This window comes from Musca autumnalis, unplaced genomic scaffold, assembly GCF_047663935.1.
Source record: "Musca autumnalis isolate F117 unplaced genomic scaffold, ASM4766393v1 scaffold_3, whole genome shotgun sequence".
Classification (NCBI taxonomy): domain Eukaryota; kingdom Metazoa; phylum Arthropoda; class Insecta; order Diptera; family Muscidae; genus Musca; species Musca autumnalis.
The window spans coordinates 250,864,032-250,888,712 of record NW_027411866.1 but is presented as its reverse complement, the minus strand read 5'-3'; the positions used below and the strand labels follow the sequence as shown (position 1 = coordinate 250,888,712).

The 24,681-nt window shown below is 36.3% G+C and overlaps 1 protein-coding gene across 1 annotated transcript in view; it reads left to right on the top strand.

Annotated features, from left to right (window-relative positions):
* Window positions 1-24,681, top strand: part of LOC141399320 (uncharacterized) — a 51,503-nt gene that overhangs the window by 22,586 nt on the left and 4,236 nt on the right. The window contains exons 2-5 of the mRNA XM_073977826.1: window positions 3,846-3,989; window positions 4,060-4,138; window positions 12,119-13,979; window positions 21,820-23,910. Coding sequence (XP_073833927.1) covers window positions 3,856-3,989; window positions 4,060-4,138; window positions 12,119-13,979; window positions 21,820-23,910 — 4,165 coding nt within the window. The 5' untranslated portion in view covers window positions 3,846-3,855. The remainder of the gene's footprint in view (window positions 1-3,845; window positions 3,990-4,059; window positions 4,139-12,118; window positions 13,980-21,819; window positions 23,911-24,681) is intronic.

Below are 24,681 nucleotides of genomic sequence, written 5' to 3'. Positions count from 1 at the left end.
GGTGTTGATTTTGCAACTGCTGTCTGATTCGGAGTCAGGGTCGCTGCCATCCTCAGATGGCTGGGTCCAGGTTAAACTCTCCCTTCGCTTCCCCTTCTCCTCATATTTTTTACCTTTCGGTTGCGTGCTTGTAGCAGTACCGTCGACCGCAGACCAAGGCACCCACATCTGTGGGAGATGTTTGCTCACGATCGCTTGATGACGACGAGGTGTGACTCGCAGGCAGATCACTATTCCCCGCCGGTACTGGGTTATTTAGGCCCTGCACCGTAGCTTTTATTCCTTCTTTGTCCTCCATGTTTGTTTTTTATTTTAGGGGAACACCCCCGTAGTCAGTTTTTTGTCCGCGGGAACCTCAGAGGTTCCAGAGGTAGGTGGTCGTGCCACTCCACCCTAGACGGGTCATGTCACAAGTGATTTCCCTCGTAAATGATAGAGTAGCACGACCATCCACCTCCCCCTATCCGTCGGTGGGGACGCGCCCGGTAGGAGAACTGACAAACACCCTCGGGAATATAATAATACATTCGTCAAATAAATACTCATGAAGAAGGTTAACCCGGCAAACTGTTCTAATGCAAACGCCGCACATACGGGTAATATAGGCCAAAAGTTAATCAAAACTCAACATATAAAAATCGCGTTTTTAAAAACAAACTATTGGTATACAGTCACCTGACCCTTTTCCCCATTCGCTACGACCATCCGCAACTATCTGAGGTTAACCAATCCGAAGCAGCAGCCGATTGAACTCAGCTATAATAAAAGCAAAAAAGTACATGTTCAAATATTATAAAATGAAGTGAACATTGAAATGAAAATATTTTCGCGAAAATTTATAATTTTCAAGATTTTTTTGTTTTTGTATATTCTCCGTACAAGTTAAGCTTATAAAAGTTCCAAATTCTTTTTGCAGCTTCACTCTTTAATAATGGTGGTACGCCTCTTCCCTCATTCATATTTTTTATGATAATTTTTAAGATAACTCAACTTTCAAAAGTGAAAAAGTGCATGATGCGAACGTTTGCGGACCATAATTACTTTTGGTGATTTATGCACTGAAGTCTCCAACATTAGATCCAATCATAATATTTTGCGCATATTTGCGCCATTCTAAAAAAATTCCATTTTTATCAACTAAAACCATTGAAATATTTAAATATGGAAGTATTTAAGAAAAACATTTACAAAATAGAAATATATTTTGTTCCAGCGTTCGCCAAATCTACTTATTTTATTTGTACTCATGTGTATTAGAGCTCATAAAAATCGCCAAAGATAATTGTTTTTGCATCTTCACTATTAGTTTATTGTGATACATCCCGTCATTCATAGATATCTTTTATGATAACTCAAATTTCAATAATGAAATACTACATGATGTGTACGATGGCGGACCATAGTTACTTTTGGTGTTTTATGCAAGATTCTACAGATTATGCTGATTCAAAGATAATACGCTACGCATAGTTGCGCCAATCTGAAATAATCATATTTTTCTCCACTGCAATCATGAAAACCTTTAAATTTGTTTCTGCAGTTAAGTTGGAATAATTTATGTAAAACAACTTTAAAAAAATTACAAAAATATTTTGGCAACGTTTGCCAAGACTAATTTTTGATCTGTCGTATAGCCGGGGCTCTTATTTATCAGACTAAATCAAAACTTTTGATAAATGTTTGCGCCATTCGGAAAAATCACTGGTTTTTCTGAAGTAAAATTTAAATAATTTATGTAAAACAATTTTAAAAAAATTACAAACATATTTTGGCAACGTTTGTCAACACTAATTTTTGATCTGTCTTAAAGCCGGGGCTCTTATTTATCAGACTAAATCAAAACTTTTGATAAATGTTTGCGCCATTCGTAAAAATCACTGGTTTTTCTGAAGTAAAATTGGAATAATGTATGTAAAACAATTTAAAAAAAATTAAAAAAATATTTTGGCAACGTTTGCCAACACTAACTTTTGGTCTGTGTTATAAGCGGGTCCCTTATATATCAGAATGTATCATAACATTTGATATAAGTTTGCGCCATTCCGAAAAATCACGGTTTTTTCTCATATAAAAGTGGAATAATTTAGAAATAATAATAGAAATAAAATATCGAATGGATATATAACTATATAAATCTGAACCGATTTGAACCAAAATTGACACACTGTTTTCTGGTCTCGTTCTGGATGCATATATCGGATATATATATATATTGCGCTTTTAGTGCATTATTTACCTCATATCCGATGCTAATATATATGGGAGCTATATCCAAATCTGGACCGATTTTCATTATTTTCTACAAAAATAGTCCTTGGACCAAAGATATGATTTGTGCAAAATATTAATCAATCGGATTATAAATGAGGTTTTTAGGAGTTTTAATCAACTTTTAACATCCATTACTCCTATGTGCGCCGTTTAAAACTATCCAGAAAATTATTAATAATTTAGAGTCATAAATGGATAATGGATCAAATTCGGAAACAATGGTATTCAAGAGAGGAAGAATCCTTTCTGTAGACAGAAAATTGACCTTCCATCGAGAAAATATAAGAAGAGTAAATGACTACAGGTATATAGAGATGTTGTTAATTCCAAAATTATCTTTCATAAAACATTTACTCAAGAAGGAAGAAGCAACAAAAATGACAATAAATGCAACATGGAAAAAATCATTTAAAACCCATTGGTGCAACTAAAGCCCAAATGAAAAATGTGTGCCGATCTATTCATAGCTTTGATGCTCATGTATGGAAAAATAGATACTTTATAGATGTTGCAAAACTCTATCGGAAATTTATTGAAATATTAAAACTCCATGAGTTTAATATTAGAACTCCATGAGAGACCGGATATGAACCAGCATGACCCAAAAAGGAGTATTTGTTTTTCTTCAGGCTCTCACCCCCTACATGTTTTTCCATTTGATCCAAAAATATGCAATTTTATAGTGATCGGGCGATCTTTATTTCCATAGTAATTTGTATGGGGCCAAAGGTGAATTTTCACGAAATTGCTCTAAATGCCGCAATTACTGTCCAATCGATAAAAAAAATGTTTTTGTGGTTAAAAAACAAATCCCACACAGATTTATGAAAATCGGGTCAGATTTATACATACTGGCCAATTATGGGTAATTTGGAGTCTAATTATATTCAAATCCGAGCCAATGTTCACAAATTTTTGTGGGAATTGTTTTTATAAACACAACAATGCACTGTTAATTTATTCATCTATTAATCCATAAATCTGGCCTGTAGAGCGCTTTTATGAAAATTCGTCTCAGGTTGTTTGTTTGTCGGTTGTTATTTGATTCGTCCAGAATATGCGACATATTATTCGAAAACATTCTCACTACTAACTGCGCTAACTTATGTACTCATACAAACCAATTGTAAATTAACTCCTTCATGCTACCCATTACTCTGTATTCTACAAATATAGCGAACATATATAAAAATGTTAAATGTATATTTTTTGCAGATATCAAACAGCCGAAGAACGCGTTTCTTACAAAAACTATTGCAGACGACAATAAATTTTGAGAGAACAAATGGAAGCTGAAGCAAATAAATGTTGAAAAAATTAAAATCTGCTGTTTAATAACACTACAAAAGTAATATGAAATAAAAAGAAAAACACGCAAACACCGCTAATCACATAGAAAATATTAATTTTTGATCTCAATAAAATGTTGCTGTTTTGAAAGATTCTCTATAAATATTGTTCACAATTTTCAAAACGGTTCGCAACAAAAAATACACTTCATCGAACGTTTTATGTTTTAACTGTGTACATTATGATCCTCAGATTCAAATATTTGGTTTGCCTCTTTATTTTAGATATACGAAAATGGAAAAGGAAATTGATGAAAAATTAGATGATCTTTTGAAGTATGTACCATTTATCGATTTTATTATCGATATCGACAAACACAAATATGCCAAGTTTATAGATATAAGAAGTTGGATTCTAAACAAGAAAAGGTAAGAAGAACACAAATTTTTTAAATTGTTGTTTCTTTTTAGTGTTTTTTTTTTTTTTGGGAATTTTTAGGTATCCTCTAAACGATCTTATAAAGATTGAGAAGTCAATAAAAACTCAATATCGAAATCTAACCGAATGTACTGATAAGGTAAGAATTTAAAAAGAATTTCATTTCATTTATTTCATTAGGGGCAAATTCAGCATATTTTCTTGCAAATATATGGACAGGAATTGCGAAAGTATGTAATAGCACGGGAAGTTGGTTCCATATCCGTTCTACCGTTACAATAAATGACTGCGCGAAAATCATGAAAGAGAAGTGAGGAGTTAAAAGTTGTGTTTGGCGAGTTGAACGCGAAAAAAATGAGCTTGATACGCAAGAAATCAGGGCAATTAGTGTGGACTATAGAATAAAACATTTTCAATAATCGTAATTCAACATATACACATATTAAAGGGAACTTCCAAATATGCAGTGAGTAGCTGGAGACATGATCATAACGCTTTAACTAAAGTACAAAACGCAAAATCATGTTATACGACCTCTCAATCTGAAATTGTCCTGGCAAGTGCCAGAAATCCGTTGAATATGTTTTATAAGTAAACACCATACTATTATATTTAGTTTTATAAATATGCTTTGTGTTTTAAAACAATTGTTTGTATTTATTCAAAAAAAAAAATACCATTGAACACAATAGGTTATGGGCCCAGTCTCAGAAATAAAATAGTTTTTTTTCGTGTCAAATAAAAAATAGTAACAAGGATTTCTTTTCAAAGAGGAGACTTAAGGATAAAAATAAAAGGACATCTGGATAAAGGGATATCAGCATCAAAAGGAGAACAACAAGTAGAAATAATGGAATTTGCGCATCGGACTGGCCAATATGGAAAAGAAAAGACAGAGACATTTTGGATTTTTATGAAGGCGCTTTGGAAGTCATCGACAACAAAATTGAGAAACCAGAACCCCTCGAAAATTGAGCAAACGAGACTCTATCAAGAGAGCATAAGAAAAGGTCGAATTTGATCGAAAAGCAAATGCATATGCGAAGACAATTTTAACAAATACCATAACATAGTCCGGTCAAAATAGACATTGAAATAGCAAAAATTCCCACAAAGCTGAATTTTGGTGGAAAGCTAGGGTTTGCCATTAGAAGCAACGTCCTAAAAGTCCCCATCGATCCCATGTGTGCAAACAAAATTATTCGGGGTCAAAGGTCAAAATTTAGGGGTTTTTAGGTTTTCGGATTTATTTTTTGAAAATGGTTGATCTAATCACAAAGTGACTAAAGTAAATATTGTAGACAGAAAAATTATCTACAAGTTTGACCCTTACAATTTTTTTCTTAGAAGGAACCATTCTTGAGATATAGCTGTTCTAAAAAACACATGATTTTTATGCACTTATAAGGGAAATATTCACATATTCAGATGAACCGGCTAAAATAAGCGAAGTAATCGGGTCTGTCCCCCAAAAATATATATATTTTCTTGAAGAGCGAAATTATAGCTATCTTCTAAAAAAATTCCAACAAAATCGGAGTCTGTTTAGTAGAGTTATTCAATGTTAGAGTCATTTTATGCAAAAATTGCCCATTTAACCCACATGTATAATCGAAAGCCCAACGGGAACGACCCCAACGAAAACTCTCCGATTTTTTTCAAGTTTTGCCCGAAGGTAGGGTTTGTTGCGCTGATTACGGAAATGTATAATTTTCAACGGTTGCGGATCCGGTTCGCCGGTTATTAGACCCGAAAGGCCAAATTTAAAAACCGGGTTAGACCCGGTTCTACTGAACCGATTACTGCAAAGTGGATATTGTTTGAAAGCTTACGGAAGTATCTAACACATAGTGTCGTTACTTTAACCGTTTCGCCTCATAATGTACTTACGCGGCTAATTTTTTATTTGACCTTTAGATCGAGATATCTCGAAAATGATAAGTCTTTTTTACGAATCATAAGGACCAATCTTGTAGACAATTATTGAATCTACAACTCTTACTTTAGCGGGCTTTTGCTAAGTATTATCGTTTTTGAGAAAAATTAAAAAAAACTGAATAATGCCTCAAAAAATGACCTTTGACCCCGAACAACTTGTTTTGCACACATGGGATCGATGGGGACTTTTAGGACGTTGCTTCTAATGGCCAACCCTAGCTCTCCACCAAAATTCAGCTTTGTGGGAAGCGCTAGCGAATATTTTTGAAGCCACGTCAAAGGACCAACTATTTAAGATTTATATTGAACTTTTCTCGTTCAAATGGGAAGAAAAGCAAGATGCTTCGATACATATTGCTAAACTTAGGGGCCTGTGGGATGATCTCAACAATGGATTGAGGACTAAGGGAGAACATATTTTGGCAGATATGCTCCTCATTTGTAAGATCCTGCATATTTTTTCCTTCCTCATATGAAATTCCGTTCAAGTTGGATGATGCTAACAAAGTGTGCAGACAAGTCGTTGGATGAGTTACTGATGCAAATATGCCTATTTGAAAGGAACTTTCAAAAAGGTATCACCGATTCCAAGAATAACCAGGAAGCACTATTTGTGAAGCCCAAAAGAAATATCCGGGATAAGGACGCGAAGAAATATACCAAATATAAGAAGAAGGGGCATTGGGTAAAGAATTGCCGTAAATTGATTGCAGATAGAAGACCTGTGAAGAATTTCGCCCCCGTTAATGTCAATACCGCTCTTAGTGCTAACACAAAGGAACAAAGGGTATCATATGGAAGTGATTGGTGGATTGACAATGGAGCTACAAAGCATGTCACTAATGATTTCGAACTTTTTTCTGAATTTGTACAGTTCAATGAACCGCAAGTAATACTGGCTGCAGGAAAAGAGATTATTAAAGCATATGGAAAGGGGAATATTAAAATAATTTCGAAGGTCAACGGAAAAAAATTAAAATTGACTCTTATAGATTTGTGGTATTTTTCAGTTTTGGCCACACAAGATCGAAATCCCAATAGCAAATTCAAATCAACTTTTACAAAGTGTTGTTTGGTTGTGAATGGACAAACGCTTTTAAATGGAAGTAGATCAATAAAAGAAAATACTTTTAAAGCTTCAATATACCCAATAAAACCTGAAAAAGCCGAGAATGTGTTTTTAGCTATTGGAGATACGTCTATGCTTCAACTTTATCATGAAAGATGGGGACACCAAGATAAACGCCATGTTCAAGACAAATTAAAACATGACTTCAATATAAAAGTTAGTATGGAAAAAGAAATATGTGAACCTTGTGTTTATGGGATATCAAGCAGAAATACCTTTGGAAGAAGAGAAAATGCAACTGCTCCAGGGGACCTTATATCTGCTGACGTCTGTGGCTTCAGGTACCTTATTGTTTACAAAGATGATTATACTAAATACAGATAAGGATATGTAGCTAAAAATAAACTAGAGGTGAAAGATACCCTTGTACAGATGTTGGCTCATGCAAAGTCTAATGGTCATGTAGTTAAAACATTTTTAAGTGAGAACGAATTAGAATTCAACAACAAGGATGTGAAAAGAATATTATCTCAAAATGGCATAACTCCACTCCACAAAACGGAAGATGTTATCGGGAAAATAGAACAATTGTTGAAATGGCTAGGACATTTAAGTATACAAATCCCGAAATAACATTTCCTGAATCAATATGGGCAGAATTAGTGAAAACGTCAATTTAGGCCGAGCAAATTTCGAACTGGGTTAACCTTTTCTTTTTTATTCTATTATCAGAAGCAAGCGAGGTAAGCAGGCAAGGCAGCTTATATACTCAACCCTTAAGTCCCTATGAACTATGGCTTGGGAAGAAACCAAGGATAAACCATTTACGAATAATTGGATCAAAGTGCTATGTACACACACCGCAACAAATTCGTAGAAAAATAGACAAGAAGGCTCAAAAAGGATTTTTAGTGGGTTATGATGGAGATGTACGGTATCGGATTTATATACCAGAAAGTCGAACGGTTCAAGTTTCAAGAGATGTAAAATTTAAAAAAAAAAATCTAAAGGGGATTCTCTGTCTGCAAGTGGAAGCCATGAGAGGAAGCTTCAGAATTCTAATGACACAGAGATTAATGTACCATTTATTAGCCGAAACCATAAATAAGTTTCAGATACCTCGTCGGAACATGCAAATGAATACGAAGATGTACCAGAAGAATTAGAAAACAATACAGGAATTGAAAGTAATTTTGCCGAAGATGCTAATGATTATGAGGATTTGCCATAAGAAGTATTGGAAAATAATGCAGGAATTGAAAGTAATTTTGAAGCAACAGCAAATGGAGATGATCTGAGTTTAGAAGAAGACTTCCAAAGTTTTGACAATGATGAGTGTCATTTTAAGCAACCGATTATTTGAGCAAAACTGACAGTCAAAACTGATCGTGTGTACCCCACTTTAGAGACCGTATACTTCTCGCAAATTCAAAATATAATGACTATGTGCTCAAGAAATAGATATTAACGTTTCAACTCCACAAACATATAAGGAAGCAATAAATTGCAATGAAAAAAATTAATGGATTTCAGCAATGAAAAATGAGAATAACTCCTTGCATAAAAATAATACTTGGGTATTGACAGAATTACCAGATTATACGAAGGCACTCCCGACAAAGTGAGTATTTCGAGTGGAACAGAACGCAGATGAAAGTGTAGATAACTATAAAGCAAGGTTGGTGATAAATGGGTTTAAACAAGAAAAGGGTTTAGACTATGATCAAACGTTCAGTCCGGTAGCTAGAATGTCGACTATAAGATCACTAATAGAAGCTTATATGGATTGAAGCAAGCTCCAAGATGTTGGAATAAGAGAATTGGGAGTTATTTTGAAAAACTAGGTTTGAAAGCAAGTACGGCTGATCCGTGCTTATACATTAGAGCAAGAAATGGATATAAGTTAATTGTTGCATTGTATGCTTCATGATGGACTAGTAGCAGCCACGGATAGTGATGAGTTAAAAGAAATTTTAGATAACTAAAAACTGAATTCAAAATAACAACAGAAGAAGCAAATTATTTTCTTGGACTTGAAAAAAGCACTAAAGTCATTCCCTAAGGAATACATCAAGGTCAACCAAGAAGCATACACCTAGCGGATTATAAAAAGATTTAATTTTATGGATTGCAAGTCAGTGTCAAAACCTATGGAAAAAATTGCAACATCTAATAAAGAAGGGAAAACAAAAACAGAATTTCCGTATAGACAAGCGGTTGGAGCTTTGATGTACCTAATGCTTGGAACAAGGCCTGATCTTGCATACAGCGTTTGCTACTTATCTAGGCATTTGGAAAATCCTACGCATGAAGATGTTTTAAAGGTGAAAAGAGTTTTTAAATACATATCTGGAACTTTAACAAAAGGCCTAAAATATGAAAGGAAAGGGCAAAAAGTACTCGAATCTTATAGCGATTCATATTTTGGAGGATGTATTGAGAACGGTAGATCTACATCGGGTGTTGTAGATACTTATGCTGGATCTGCTGTCTCATGGTCAAGTCACGACAGAAAATAGTATCAACCTCAACCAGAGAAGCTGAAATTATTGCTGCCAGCGAAGCCTGTAAGGAGCTAATTTAGTTACGCCGTTTATATAAAGAAATTGTCAATATAAAAGAAGTACCTTTTTTATATATTGATAATACTGCATCTCTCCGTCTGGCACAAAACCCCGAATTTCATCGAAGGACTAATATGCTGTTTATATTAGAGCTTTTTGCAGGGTTAACCTTCTTTATGAGGATTTGTTTGAAATATAAGCAATGGAATTGACATTTAAAACCCAGTCAGTTTGTTGTTAAATCCCGTTATATATAAACGGGGTATAAGCATATTTTGATTAAACATTTTTTCGTAATGGAAAAGGTTGCTGAAGGGAAAGTCAATGCGTTACAAATATTCAATGCGTTACAAATCAACATGCTGATATGATGACCAAGCCTCTTGCGAAAGAACGCTTGAACTTATTATGTTGTAAATTAGATAGGTGTGAACTTATGAAACAAGGGAAAGTGTTGAATATGTTTTATAAATAAACTCTATAATATTATTGGCCTGTTCCCGTACTTTATAAAGTGGTAAAAGTCGTAAAAGTTTTAAAAGTCGTAAACGATTTTCATATAAATGTTGGGTTACGGGAACGCAAAATGTGTAAAAGTGGTAAAAATTGTAAAAACTTTTTAGTTCTGGAACAGAGCTTATATGTGTGTTATTTGAAACTACATATGCTTTGGACTTTGAAAACACTTTTCTATTCATGAACAATATTCAATATATATTCACCTCAATAATTACCATTGAACACAATAGAGCTTATAGCAGATAAAGTAAAAACTAAAAGAAACCCAATATTCGTCTATGGAATGGGAGTGAATTCCCTAATGTTCCTGATTGCCTTAAGTGATTGGGGAATGACTCATTACTGCTAGGCTAATCGTTTCAATTGGATTTAAAAATGCAAAGCCCCGTAAATTTTAATGGCACAGCTACGTCACTTCATAGCGCTTAGACCAAGCTCAAGTTATTCAACTTCATTCGAAACGTCGTATGACTTTCCGAATTGGGGCCAAATGTGGATTTTCCTGAAATCGCTCTACAGGCCGTATTATTTATTGTCCAATCGATTCCTTTTTACCATTGATTGGACATTATTGACATTACAGTAGGTAAATATGGATGGGTAGCGAATATATATCGGGAGATTAAAAATTGTGTTCAAAGTAAAGGCCTGCGTACATAAGCTGCCTCGCCTGGTTGCCTTGCTTGCTTCTGATAAAAGAATAAAAAAGAAAAGGGCAACCCAGTTCGAAATTTGCTCGGCCTCCTTTATTCTTTTATTTTTATTATGTCAAAAATGAAGCAGGAAAGCAAGGCAGCCAGGCAAAGCAGCTTATGTACGCAGGCCTTAAGGCCTGCGTACATAAGCCGCTCTGCCTGATTGCCTTGCTTTCCTGCTTCATTTCTGACGTAATAAAAATAATAGAATAAAGACGAAATTTTGAACTGGGTTGCCATCAGTTGGAAATTGGGTCGGCCTTCTTTGTTCTTTTATTTTTTATTGAAGCAGCAAAGCAAGGCAATCAGGCAAAGCAGCTTATGTACGCAGGCCTTTAATGCCATGTTCATACCAGCATTTGAATCACGTTATTCGCTCTCATAATTATGTACACGAATTAACCCGTTCATACGACATGGTACACAATTCATAGCAACATGATTCATATTTTCATGCTCTTTGTTTACTGAATTTAAAGAAAGTTTCAGCCAAAAGACGAGTAAAATTAATTGATATAAGCTGAAAGAAATATTTATCCTTCTTTCAGATATCTATTTAATATTATATAATAGTATTTTCATTCATCTTTTCTATTTTTTCTTTCAATTTTGGTGTTTACAGCACATTTTCTAATTTTACTATTTTCAAAATTATTGAGAGAGAGACCTGCCAAAATAACTTTTTGGTATACAGACTTTCTGGCAGGCACTTGATTTGTGTTTCTAAATTTGTACGCGAATTTAAAATGATGGACAAGAAATGCAGCTGTAGTAAAAGAGAAGAGAAAATTTGGTATGATTTGAATGTATACTAGTCGTTTAACCATTTAGTATTCATTCACGTTTTGCAGTTTTTCTAAAAATATTTGGGTTTCTAATAAATTTTAAAATTTTATATTTTTTCTGTCATAATTAATTTATTTCGATAAATTCTCTCATTTGTTAGAGATAGGACTTATTTTATCATCGTTCTGAGAGTAATTTAAATTAAACAATGTACAAAAATCGTTGTTCGTTCTCAAAATTTTGTATGGGAAATGAAGTAATTATATCGTAATTTGGGGTCGAACAACGAATAGAGAGCGAATTACCGTCAGTCTGAACAAGGCATAAGATTTTTAGTTTTCAAAGCTAGAATTCATACGGCGTTTATATTATAGTTTTTTGCAGGGTTAACCTTCTTTATGAGGATTTGTTTGAAGTATATACAATGGAAATGACATTTGAAACCCAGACCCACTGGGTTAACCTTGTTATATATAAACGGCCTATCAGATTGTTATATTACCAATTTTAGTAGAAGGCTAATTGTTTTTTTTTTTTTTTCTTTTCAGAAAATTCCGACAAAAATTTTAAACATTTTTAAAAATGAAATCAATCATCAATATATTGATCTTTGTTCTGAAGATGAAAGAAAATCTACAAAACAAAAGCATACAACTCATTCCAAGAAAGACGATGATGATTTGGAAATTGTTTACATATCATATCCAGAAAAACCAAAAACAAAACATACCAAAAAATCCAGCACAAATACATTTCCAAAAATTGAAAAGATTTCAAATGGTTTGGATGCTTTAGATAATGACTCGTCCCACTTGTTGAAACAAATAGACCAGCTGTCATCCCAAGACAACAACAGTTTGGTTGTAACGGATTACAATGATGATTTGATTTGGGGAGGAGATGTACCCATTAATGTAAAAGAGGAGATATTATTTGAAAGGCGTGATAGAGATAATCAAATATTTCAGAGAAGAGAAAAGAAAAATCCTACCAAAATTAGTGTTCCAAAGGAGACAATTTCCTTGGATTCTAGCGATGAGGAAACTCCAAATATTAAATTAGAAAAGATTGTAATGAATTACAATCATGTAAGCATGCCAAGAAACAACACAGTACCTGCTAATAAGGAAACTTGTCTTATTGCTGAGGAAGACAATAATGTACTTAAAATAATGGATGACACTGAAAAGCTTACCGAAATTAGTAAATCAACTGAAGAGAGTAATAAAAGCAGTGGCCAAGAGGAAGCAAGCCTCGAAAATTTGTTGAATAACCACACTATAACCACTGGCGAGAAGAAAGATGGTAACATTGAAAAATTATTGCATCAATTGATAACACTTTTACAAAAAAAGACAGCAGAACATGAGGATGACGAATGTCCTGAAGCTCCATCATTGGCAGATGCACGTTCTATAAGTCCACCATTGACAAATGTATGTCCGATAAGTCCACCATTGACAGATACATATCCTATAAGTCAACCAATAAACCAGCAAAGTTTTCACAATGATATACAATCGAATATGGCCTCCTCAGGTATGCCACAACAACCGCCGCCTACATCACTACATCAGCCCTATGTTGGCGAAACATCGTATTATACACAATTTCAAAAGTTGGCCCATCAACGTAAGCTTAATTTAAACGATCCCCGGATTCGGAATGAGTTGAATAAATATAAAAATTCACCATTGCTAAGTGCTGGAGGCATCGATTTATCATGCTTGGGAAATAATGCATTTCCACAGGCTACCCATAACAACCACCATCCAGCAAATCATCAATATAACTTTTATTCCACTTCGGATAATAATCATTCCCTCAGATACCAATATCCAGTGCAAAACACGGAACAGCCAACGTATGGACATACTAACCAAAATCCAAATTATAGATCATCATATCGACGACCACCGATAAATACTGGACCCTCCATGACCAAAAGCAGTATAACCTATGCCGAATATAAACGTAGAAAAGCGGAGGAAGAGCAGAAGAAAATCGAGCGAGAGCAACAACGAGTACAAGCTGTTATGAGGGCTAATAGAGAAACAAATGTAACAACTTCCAACGTGGAAACCACCTTACCCGCCCAGCGAATTCCGTTTAGCGCAAGCCAAACGAATACCCCTAATGATAGCCGTGGTGATCCCACAAAAAACGTTCCAGTGACGAATTCAGAAGCCAAAAAAGTTACGGATATGCAAGATACACCTGCAACCGCTGACAAGAACAATCGTAATGGTAAAACTGGTACGGAAATTCAAACTGTTGAAGACAAGGAATGTAAAACGTCTGAAGACAGCAAATTAGATGAATCGAATTCTCCAAGTAAGGAAAAAAGCAGATCAAAGAAATCCACTGAATTTGATCGCATCTTAAAGGAACTGGATCAAATTAAACCAGGTAATTTTAATGGTCTTTTTTCATTAAATCTTTCAGACTTTGCAATAATTCTGAAAAAAAAACTCAGCAAAGAAAGGATGAATTTCGGGCGGGGCCGAATATATAATACCCCACACCGCCATGGTTTCGAAAGCCTTCGACACAGTATACCATTCTCGTGAAGGACTTTATGGATACCTCTCTCCCTAAACAACTCAAGAGATGGTTGGTGAACTACATGGCCGGTAGACAGTCTTAAGTGGACTCTTAAATTTTTATGTATCGAAGGTCCCCAAACCGACCAGGTGCAACTGTCATTAAACATGTAAATAGCTATCTCCCCACCTTCAAAGACTTCTTCGAAAATCGAAATCTACAATTATCTGCCCCATAGTTCACAGCTACCATCTTGACATCGTGGACAAAAGAGGTAAACGCTGAACGAGACATCCATATTCGTGGACAGGTTATTCCAAGCCTTCGACACATGGATCCTCTCTCCCTAACCAACATCTAACTACATGGCCGGCAGTCAGTCTTACGTGGATTCTTCCATTTTTATGTATCGAAAACCTCCAATAAACCCCACAACGTGCACTTAATATTATACGCCAATGACTGTACAAAATGTCAATCGGCAGAGACATCAAATACATAGTCACATATAAATAGCTTTTTCCCCATCCTCAAAGACTTCTTCGAAGATCGAAATCTACAATTATCGGCCCAAAGTTCACAGCTACCATCTTAACATCGCGGACAAAAGAGGTAAACTCTGAACTAGACATCTATATCCGCGGACATGTTATCCCGACTACCAAGAATCATAAAATATTGGGCGTCACTTCTGACAACCAGTACCTCTTTTGCACACATGCTGCAGGTGGTGGCTGGGAACGTAAGGAAAAGGAACAAAATATTAAAAGCGATTGCTGGTAGCACGAGGGCTAAACGAAATCATAATAATTAAAACGCGAATATTTATCATCAAAAATAGATTTGTTTCCTAAAGTGTTCTCCAGCATGATTTATACATACAATTGTTGCATTTTTTTCCTTTATTATTCCACTTGGGAACATAGGGCTTCTACAAGATTGTTCCAAATTATTCTATCGTTACATAATATTTTGATATCATCTAAAGTTGTATTTGCTTTCTTCAGCTCATTGAGTATGGTTCTGCGCCATGTAATTTTTGACTTGCCAGGGCGTCTGCTTCCTTGTGGGTTCCATTCCAAAGCCATCCTAGAAATGCTATTGAGTGGTTTTCGCAACGTATGCCCTATCCATTTTCTCCTTGCAATCTGCCGCGCGATTGGTTCTTCATTTGCCATCTGGTATAGTGCAGGGTTTGAGATTTTGTTGGGTCAAGATATTTTGCTTCCCTGCAAAATGTTTGTAGCCAAAGAAGTAGTTAAATCATGAGTGCAAGTGATTCCGGACTACATCTTTTTACGTGAAAGAAGTCATGATTTTTACAAGGGCATGGTGCAGTGAGGATACTGTCTAATTTACTTCTTAAGCACACATTTTGCATTAGTTCTTTGTAGTTAATAAATCATAACAACATATGATTCAACTACTTCTTTGGCTACAAACAAAGATGTAGTTCGAAATCACTTTTATTATTTTTTGTATACAAATTACTTTTTATGGATGCAAACATATTGCTGTTATTATAATTAACAAGAAACAAATTATGTTCTTTGTCTTTTTAAGTTTTTTTTTGCAAAATTTTGAAATTTTTAAAATGTGAAATTTTTATGAAATGGATTCAAATCGGACATTGTCGAAATGTGAAGAACGGAATGCATTTTTCATGACTCTGCGTGGACTACTTCAAAAAAATCTATTCAATCACTACTTCACAAGGAACAACTTCAAATAAATTTTGCTGGGTTATTATCCGGAGGCATTTGTTGACGAATACCTGGAGTTTTTGTGTTATGGCGTTTGTTACGGGCCAAGTTTCGCTTCCGTAAAGCAATGTGGATTTCACACATGCATTAAACAAACGCAGTTTTGTTTTATACGATATTTGCTTTGATCGCCAAGTTTTGCTGAGTCTTCCGAATGCGGATCTAGCTTTCTTAAGTCTATTGTCAACATCCTCTTCTACACCATTTTCTGATGACATAGTAACCCCGAGGTAGCAAAAATTGTCTATATATTTTAAGGTTTTGATTTTGATATTAAATGCGTTGTCGCTGGTGGTCTTTATTCGCATTGCCTCTGTTTTATCAACGTTTATTTCCAGTCCAGCTTTGTTTGCAAGCACAGTCAGGTCGTCCAGTTTACTTTGCATATCGCTGAATTTATGGGACAAGAGACATATATAGACCGCGAAGTCCAGATCTTCAAGGCGATTGTTGAAACCCCATACAATGCCACGTTTCTTTTCGCATATTTTAATCATCGAGAACTACTGCAAATAATAGAGGTGAGAGAGGGCATCCTTGTTTAACCCCTGCATTGGTATAAAAGGATTCGCTTTTTCTGCCTCTGTGTAGAACGCAAGTTTCTGCATTATTGTATAGGCCTTGGATTATTTTAATTAATTTCATAGGCACGCCTTTCGCTTTTAGTGCGTTCCATATTTCAGACCTTCTTATCGATTCAAAGGCTTTTTTGAAGTCTACGAAAACTAAATAAAGAGGTGTTCTCCATTCAAGCGGCTGTTCAATAATTATGCGTAGAGTGTTTGTTTGGTCCAGGCAGCTTCGTCTCTGAGCGTTTTTTCAATTACTTGCAGTCTATCGTTTAATATAATTAAAATGGCTTGTTTTATTTCGTTCGGATTTGGTGTTTCTGTGGATATTGAATTGTTTATGTGGTGCTCCATTAACGGTTCTGGGGGGTTACTCTGTATTGCGATGCGTTTGGTATTTTGTTAACGCAAGATATTTGCATTAACGCACGATTTTGACATACGCTTTTGTATTACAGATTGCGGCGATGACAGAAAGGGAAAAGGAACAAAAATAGTTGCGAAAGGACATATGAAAACGAATTAGAGACGCATTTAATTTCCTTACGCATCGCATTTTCCTTACGCATCGCAATAGAGAGTAACCCCCCTGGGTTCGATAGATTATCTTCGTTTACGTTGCTTATAAACTCAAAGTGTCGTTTCCATCGGTGCGCTTGTTCCTCAACTTGGGTGATGTGTTGGCCGTTTTTATCTTTCACAATGTGATCACAATTTCTATTTTGATTACTTAGTCGCCCGATAAGTTTATGCAATTCTCTCATGTTGTTTGCTCCTGCAGCAGCTTCTGCATCATTGGCTATATTTTAAAAATAATTTCTTTTATCTTTTCTGGCAGATTTTTTCACAAATTTGGCTACAGTTTTGTATATTTGTAACACTTCATCACTGTCAAGTTTGCGCTTTTTCCATTCATTTCTTTCCTGTATAAGTGACCACGTATCTTCTGATATCCATGCTTTTCGATTTTCCTTTTGTTTGTAACCGATTATGTATCTTCCGATATCCTGTAGTGTTTTGCGTGTGTCTTCCCATGATGTTATTTCTACACTTGATTGCGAATATTCTAAGATCTTTTGATCAACTAATCTTCTCTTTGTTTCATCTCTGAGTGATTGGAGATCCAGGTGCCTGATGCCTTCTGTTGAGCCAGCTTGGTGTATTTTCTTTAATTTGATCCTTATTGTTGCTACTAATAGCTCGTGATCGCTTTCCATATCGGCACCTCTTTTGGTGAGCACGTCTTCCAAGCTTCCTCTCCATTTTCGTCGAATACACATGTGGTCTATTTGGTTAAGCGTATTCCCGTTAGGTGATGTCCAGGTATATTTGTAGATTGTCTTGAATTTATTTTTTTTAGTCATGGTTGTAAGTTTTGGCCAGTCAAAAAGGCGTTGATTTGAGCCGGTGTGTGATACCTCGCATTGTCATGTTGCACAATGATTCATTCATCTTCTCTTGTTCATTTTTCGAATTTTTCCGGAGACTTCGGGGAAACAAATTGTGGTGTATCACTCAGAATTGACCGCCCGTCTAACGTTGCTCAAGCGGAACAGTCGCCATATGGCCAGTTTTGTCGAAGAAAAAGGCCACAACTTTAAACAAATAGTTTCTTCCATGAAAAAAAAACGTCTGGATTTAGACCCTCTTCGAAGACCCGCACGGTCGATTGCTGCTTTCTTTCAGGGCTCATACGCATAGATCCATGATTGTTCACCTGTGACGATCGTATAAACGCCTTTTAAAGCACAGCGATCTGTGTTTTTCAAAAAATGTTTGAACCAATCTATGCCAGCCTTTTTTAAAAGATTGTCAAATTGTGGCGGATCCAATGGGACAGGGTCAGAGCTCCGATTTGCTCGTTTTTACTCGCGAGTGAAAAGTACTCGCGAGTGGGAGTACTCGAAGAGTGGGAGTAAAAAGTCCGATTTGCTCGTTTTTACTCGCGAGTGAAAAGTACTCGCGAGTGGGAGTACTCGAAGAGTGCGAGTTTTAAAAGAAGCTTACTCTCCACTCTTTTGTTTTATTTGAGAGCACTCGCGAGTACTCGGGGTTTAAAAATAAGAGTGGAAGTGAAAATACACGGAATAGAGTACGAGTTCACTCGAAGAGTAAAATCGAGTAAAAATGAATTGATATATTTTTGGAAAAAATTTTTGTGTAATGCTGGTGAGAAATTTATGGGGGGAAGTTTAGGGGGGGGGGGGGCAAGTTGAGGGGGGTTAAGTTGAGGGAGGGGAACTTGAGGGGGGGGGGCAAATTGAGGGGGGGGGCAACTTGCCCCCTCAACTTGCCCCCCCCCCCCCCTCAACTTAACCCCCCTCAACTTCCCCGCCCTCAACTTGCCCCCCCTAACTTCCCCGCCCTCAACTTGCCCCCCATTAATTTACCACCAACACTAAACAAAAATATTTCCAAAAATTTATCAATTCCTTTTTACTCGATTTTATTCTTCGAGTAAACTCGTATTCTATTTCGAGCATTTTCACTCCCACTCGTTTTTTCTTGCAAAACTCGTACTCTTCATGTACTCGTACTCGCAAACACTTTTCACTCGCGAGTAAAAACGAGGAAGTCTGAAATATGCTTCGCGAGTGACGAGTAAAAATAGAGTATACTTGTTTTATTTTTTCTACTCGCGCGAGTACTCCCGCTCGAACTCGCTCGAATTTCACTCGCGAGTAGAATTCGAGCGAGTATTTCGGAGCTCTGGACAGGGTTCACGCAATATCGAGCTTATGCTGGTGGAAGAAATTAACAAGGATGACGATCTTGATCAAATGTCTTTGGGCGAGCGTCGGTCAAGATTGAATTCATTAAACCAGATTTTCACAGTGTTATAGGATGGTGCTTCATGCCCATACAAAGACTTGATGCACTATTGCCGAAGGAAAATGGTCACAAGTAAATTCCATTGTTTAGTTTTTTGCAAAACAATTTTGCGTTATTTATATTAAAAGTGGTCAAACCACAATAAATAAACTATAAAAATAAAAAAAAAACTCATATAACTCATTTAAAAACTCATACATACCTAGGTACAATCCTGGATTCACAATTGAGATGGAAACGGAATGTTGAGGAACGGACGAAGAGACGTATGATTGCACTCTATTCATGCAAAAATTCGATTGGGAAGAGCTGGGGATTAAATCCAGCCATTATACACTGGCTGTATAATGCTGTTGTGAGACCCATCTTATCCTACCGATGCCTTGCTGGGTGGCACGCGCTTCGACATAAATCGAACTCCGGCAACATAGACAAGGTGCGGAGGTATAACTGATAACTTGAGCTTTTAGAAGTACACTGCAAGCGGCTCTAAATGCGATGTTGAACCTATTGCCCATGAGACTCATCATCAAAGGTCAAGGAGCACGTAGTGCTGCGTTGGCGCGACAGCACCTATGGACATGGATTCATTCTTCAGGAGCTAGGACCAAACCTTAGCTTAAATCCACAGGGGAAATTCACCAGTCCAAAGATTTGAAGATATTGAGATCGTTATCCCTAGTAACCCTCCTCTGGACGGTCTGGCTTTCTACACAGGCGGTTCCAAGATGGAAGAAGGTACCGGAGCTGGCGTCTACTACGGAAAGCTTTGTCTCAAACATTCATACAGGTTGAACAGCAACTGTAGTGTTTTTCAAGCCGAAATCATCGCGATCAGAATGGCTGCAGAGTTGATAAAAAGTCTGGATGCAGAAATCTTTGAACCGGTGACTATCTTCGTTGATAGGCAGCCGGCTTTTAAACCCATCAAATCTTCCAACATCAAGTCTGAGGCCGTGCTTGAGTGTAGAACTGCTTTGGAGAAGGCAGATGAACTGGCAAGGCATGGATCGCAATCGACAAGTCTAGCAACCACTGATTCTATCAAACCACCCATATGTCACTTTTTTCGGAGCGTGGAAACGTTCTTTGAAGAACGAACCAAGGAACTATGGCACAATGAATCAAGGTGCAAAGTATCAGGGGCCATTTGACCGACTCTATCAACAAATAGAACAACTTCACTCTTAAATTTGAGCAAATCAGAAATTAGGGTATTTACAAGGGTCATTACCGGTCATTGCAACATCCGAGAATTTACCACTAAATGGCAGGATGATGGCGTGCACTACTGCAGGCTCTGTGAAGATGAGGAGGAAACGGAGACTATCGAGCATATTTATGCCGCTGCCCGATGACAGCTCGAAAGCGACATAGTTTAACTGCAGTATACTTTCCTCCAAGCTTATCCTTCTACTCAAACATTGAACCAACAATCATTAATAACATCATCAAAAATTTAAATTGGCTGGGACGGCACAACCCATAATCGTAACTACTTCTCTGGCAGCCCAGCAAGCCAATCGTACCGAAATCGGAACAAAATTCGGACGATACGTCCGATATCTGATCCGAAATCGTAACGATATCTTAACGAAAGTTGTGTAAGTTGACATAATTTCGGAACGAAATGTCGGAGCGACATCCATTCGATTTCGGTCCGATATCGTAACGAAATCTTAAGAAAATCCTTGGGAAATTCGGAATAGAAATTTCTTTCCGACATTCGTTCCGATTTCGGAACGAAATCTGAACGACTTTGCTTCCGAAATTGTTCAGACGTGTCGGACATCAGACATTTGGTTTGCTAGGAGTTTTCTAACCATCACCAATAACACCACCTTCCTTCTTTCTTACATGTCTTTTTCCTCTTTAATAATCTATTTATTATTATTTTTTCCCAACCTCCCCCTATCTTTTTCTTTATTTTCTTTCTTTTCTTTTTGTCTTTTCATATACCTCTCAACTTCTTTCTTTCCGACTTATGGATGATCACAAAGGACCGAAAGGTCTCCGAGTGGCCTAGTCACTATGGTAGCTACACATCCGCAAACCTAACCTAACCTAGATATTTCTTTATCCAGTAGTTGAATTCTGTAACTCATTTTTCAAGTTACCGAAAAAATCGGTAAAATTAAAATGCCTATAATTTCGGTAATTAAGGAAATTTGTCGGTAAGTTAACAACCAAAATAAAGTCGTCGCTAAGTCCTTTTTAATTTTACCGATTTTTGACGGTAACTCAAAAAATTAGTTACAGAATTCCACTACAGAAATTTGGAAAAATTACGTATTTTCCAAAATGGGGAAAATTGCCGTCTTTAGGAGTACGCCACACCCACTCCTACCAACATTTTGACCAATTTTTTGGTTTCCTTAGTTACCACATACAATAAAAAACACTGTTACAACAACAAACCACAGTGTGCTGTAGGGTATAATGTAGGAATACCGAAACTACCCGAATCCTATATTATTTTGTTATACCATGATTTTATACGATGATTTATTTTAATAAATATTTTACTTTGTTTTGTTGCAGTTAAAAAACGTCCATCGAGTATTAACGCACGCTTAGCAATAAATAAGCAATTGGAAGATGAACGACAAGATAAAAATGAAACATCCCCAAAAGCGACCAGCAATAAAAGCATGCCAAAAACGCCAACAACTAGATCAAAAAGCAGTCCATGCGAAGAAAAAAGTATGCCTAAAACTCCAACCACTAAATCAAAATGTAATCTATTCGAGGATGCAACTGACGACCCCTCAATACCTGCAGATAAAACTAATACAAAGAAAAGAAAGCAAAATGTTCCGCAAGAAATTAACACAAGCGAACAAAGTCGTAGCGAAAAAGTCAAAACATCTACCGCTAAAAACCTAAAACGACGAAAAACAATTGACGAACCACCTTCAAAGGAACAAAATACAACATCCAAAAATTCGGCCACCACCTTATCATCAAATACCACAACACCCACTGTGCAAAAGCAACCAAAGTTGTTACTCAAACGACTCACAGAAAATGAAATAAAAAGCTGCACCAACACCAAGCAGAAAGCATCAGAGGACGACAAATCCTCTAAGAATTTGTTAGATGTTGAATTAGTAGAATGCAGAACGATTGCACGTACAATTAACGAGGATGTGCAAAAATCTGTTAAACCCAAAAAACCCAACAACGATATACAAATGACTGAAGGTAGTACACGAAAATGTGCTCTCTGCACAACTAGGCCGGCTGATTTAACAAATCACTACATAAGAAAACACAAAACCGAATCGTATACATCGCGATTAACTCTATCTCAGCTTGAGGATCTTTCTTCTAATATACGTTTTGTTGAGGAGCAGCAACAGACAAATGGAAATAAACGTCAGATTCGTTATTCCGTAGTTTGCCCATTTTGTGATGATGATTTAATAGATAATTTCATTAACTTTTACCAACATTATTCCACGCATACTGGAGAATATGCCTACCAGTGTTCCCATTGTAAATTTTCCAAGCCATTTAAAGCCGACATTCAATCGCACCAATTGCATTCGAAAGTATGTCGTGCGGCATATGTACAAATCATGTATCGTTATCACGACGATGCAATGTCCATATATCTGCATTATTGTAAAATATGTAATTTTGTACAGCTGAATGAGGCCAACATTTTCAAACATCTAAGAGATCACCATGATCCGCGGCAAGCTGTAGCAGCTAACGTGGACAAATGTATATTGGCTGCAATATGTGAAAAGTCTGAAGATTCTTTGGCAGATACCACATCCAATACTTCTGTGGAGGACGAGGAAAATGTAAAGACACAGAAAACCGCTGCAGATGTCAGAGAAAATGAAATGATTGAGAAAAAGGAAACCAATCCCTCCACCATTTCGGATGATAACATTCCGGTGCATAATGAACCATTTTCTGAAGATCTCTACGATATGACATTGCAAAATTTGGAAGAACGTCTAAAAGAATTGCATGAAGAGAAACCATCTGCAGCAGCAGTTTCCCCTCGCTTCATTACCACTGTACATAGTTTTCCATGTAACGACAACACTTTACATCAAAACAATGACACAATTGCAACCACAAAAGACTGCAAAACGGAAGATTTCATTATGAACATTTGTAAATCCGAACCAAACTATGATGAACTACTTCCAACACCACCATTTCCACTGCCAACTAATACAAATTCACATCAATATCGCCACTATCCAAAAAATGTCAATTACTTTGGTCTCTATAAATGTCTGGCCGATGATTGTTACTATTCCACAAATTCATCCAGAGAATATATTGAACACTTGGAAGATCATCGTAATGAAGATAATAATTCCATTATATCATGTCCATATTGTAATTTGCATAATCCTAACTTGACATCACAACAATTAGTGGCCCACATTAGTCACTATCATGCGAATATGATATTCCAATGTTCGATTTGTTGTTATCGCAGTTGTGATGCCTCTAATGTGGCCATACATCAAAGAGGTGGTGCACACGAAATGAATGATTCGGAGACATGTGTAATATATAAATGTTCGGACTTGGAAATTTCATGTGATCCTGTGTATTTAAGGAGGAAAGTTGCAGAAAATGTTAGAAAATTAATTTGTTTATGTAAGTATTAATTTGTTTATTTAAACTTTTTTATGTGTGTGAAAACAAGTAAAAAAGTATCCGTCGACTTTGCCGACAGAGATATATCCTCACCCTATCCTAATTAAGCTATCATCTACGGACAGATCGAATGTATTTAGGGCCTTTTCAGTATTTTGTGGCTCTTTTTGGACATTTGAACTTGCCGACAAAAACGTGGATTAGGATTAAAATTCAAAAGTGTTGCGGAGGAGGTACTTAAAGGAATGGACCGACATAGTCCATTACGAAAGTTAATCTTATTTTTGATAGATATCGCGCCCACTAATCATTGCAGTGGGTCATCGAATAAATTTTGGACCAGAAAATCGATATCGGTCATTTTGGAAGTTAAACTAAATTTTGACAACATATTAGGAGATCCAAAGTTTTGAACAAATTGGTTGCCCCGTTCAAAAGACATCGTGCATTACCCCGTTCAAAATACATCGTGCAATGTTTTAAATATTGAGGGGGAAGTACCGGAAGTTGTTGCCCATCTTCGAACTGAGACTAATGGCCTGTTTCTCTAAGACGATTCGGATTCAAATTCGTTCGAATTACTACCAAACTCCAGTTTTTGTAATAAATGATTCTTTGATTAAAAATGAAAACAATTCAAATATTTTACAAAAAATTTGAGTTTGGTAGTAGTTCGAACGAAATTGTATTCGAATCGTCTTAGTCCCAATTTACATAAGGCAATTTTCCTTGCGGCAATTGTCAGTTTGTTGGTGAGAGAGGGTATTGAGA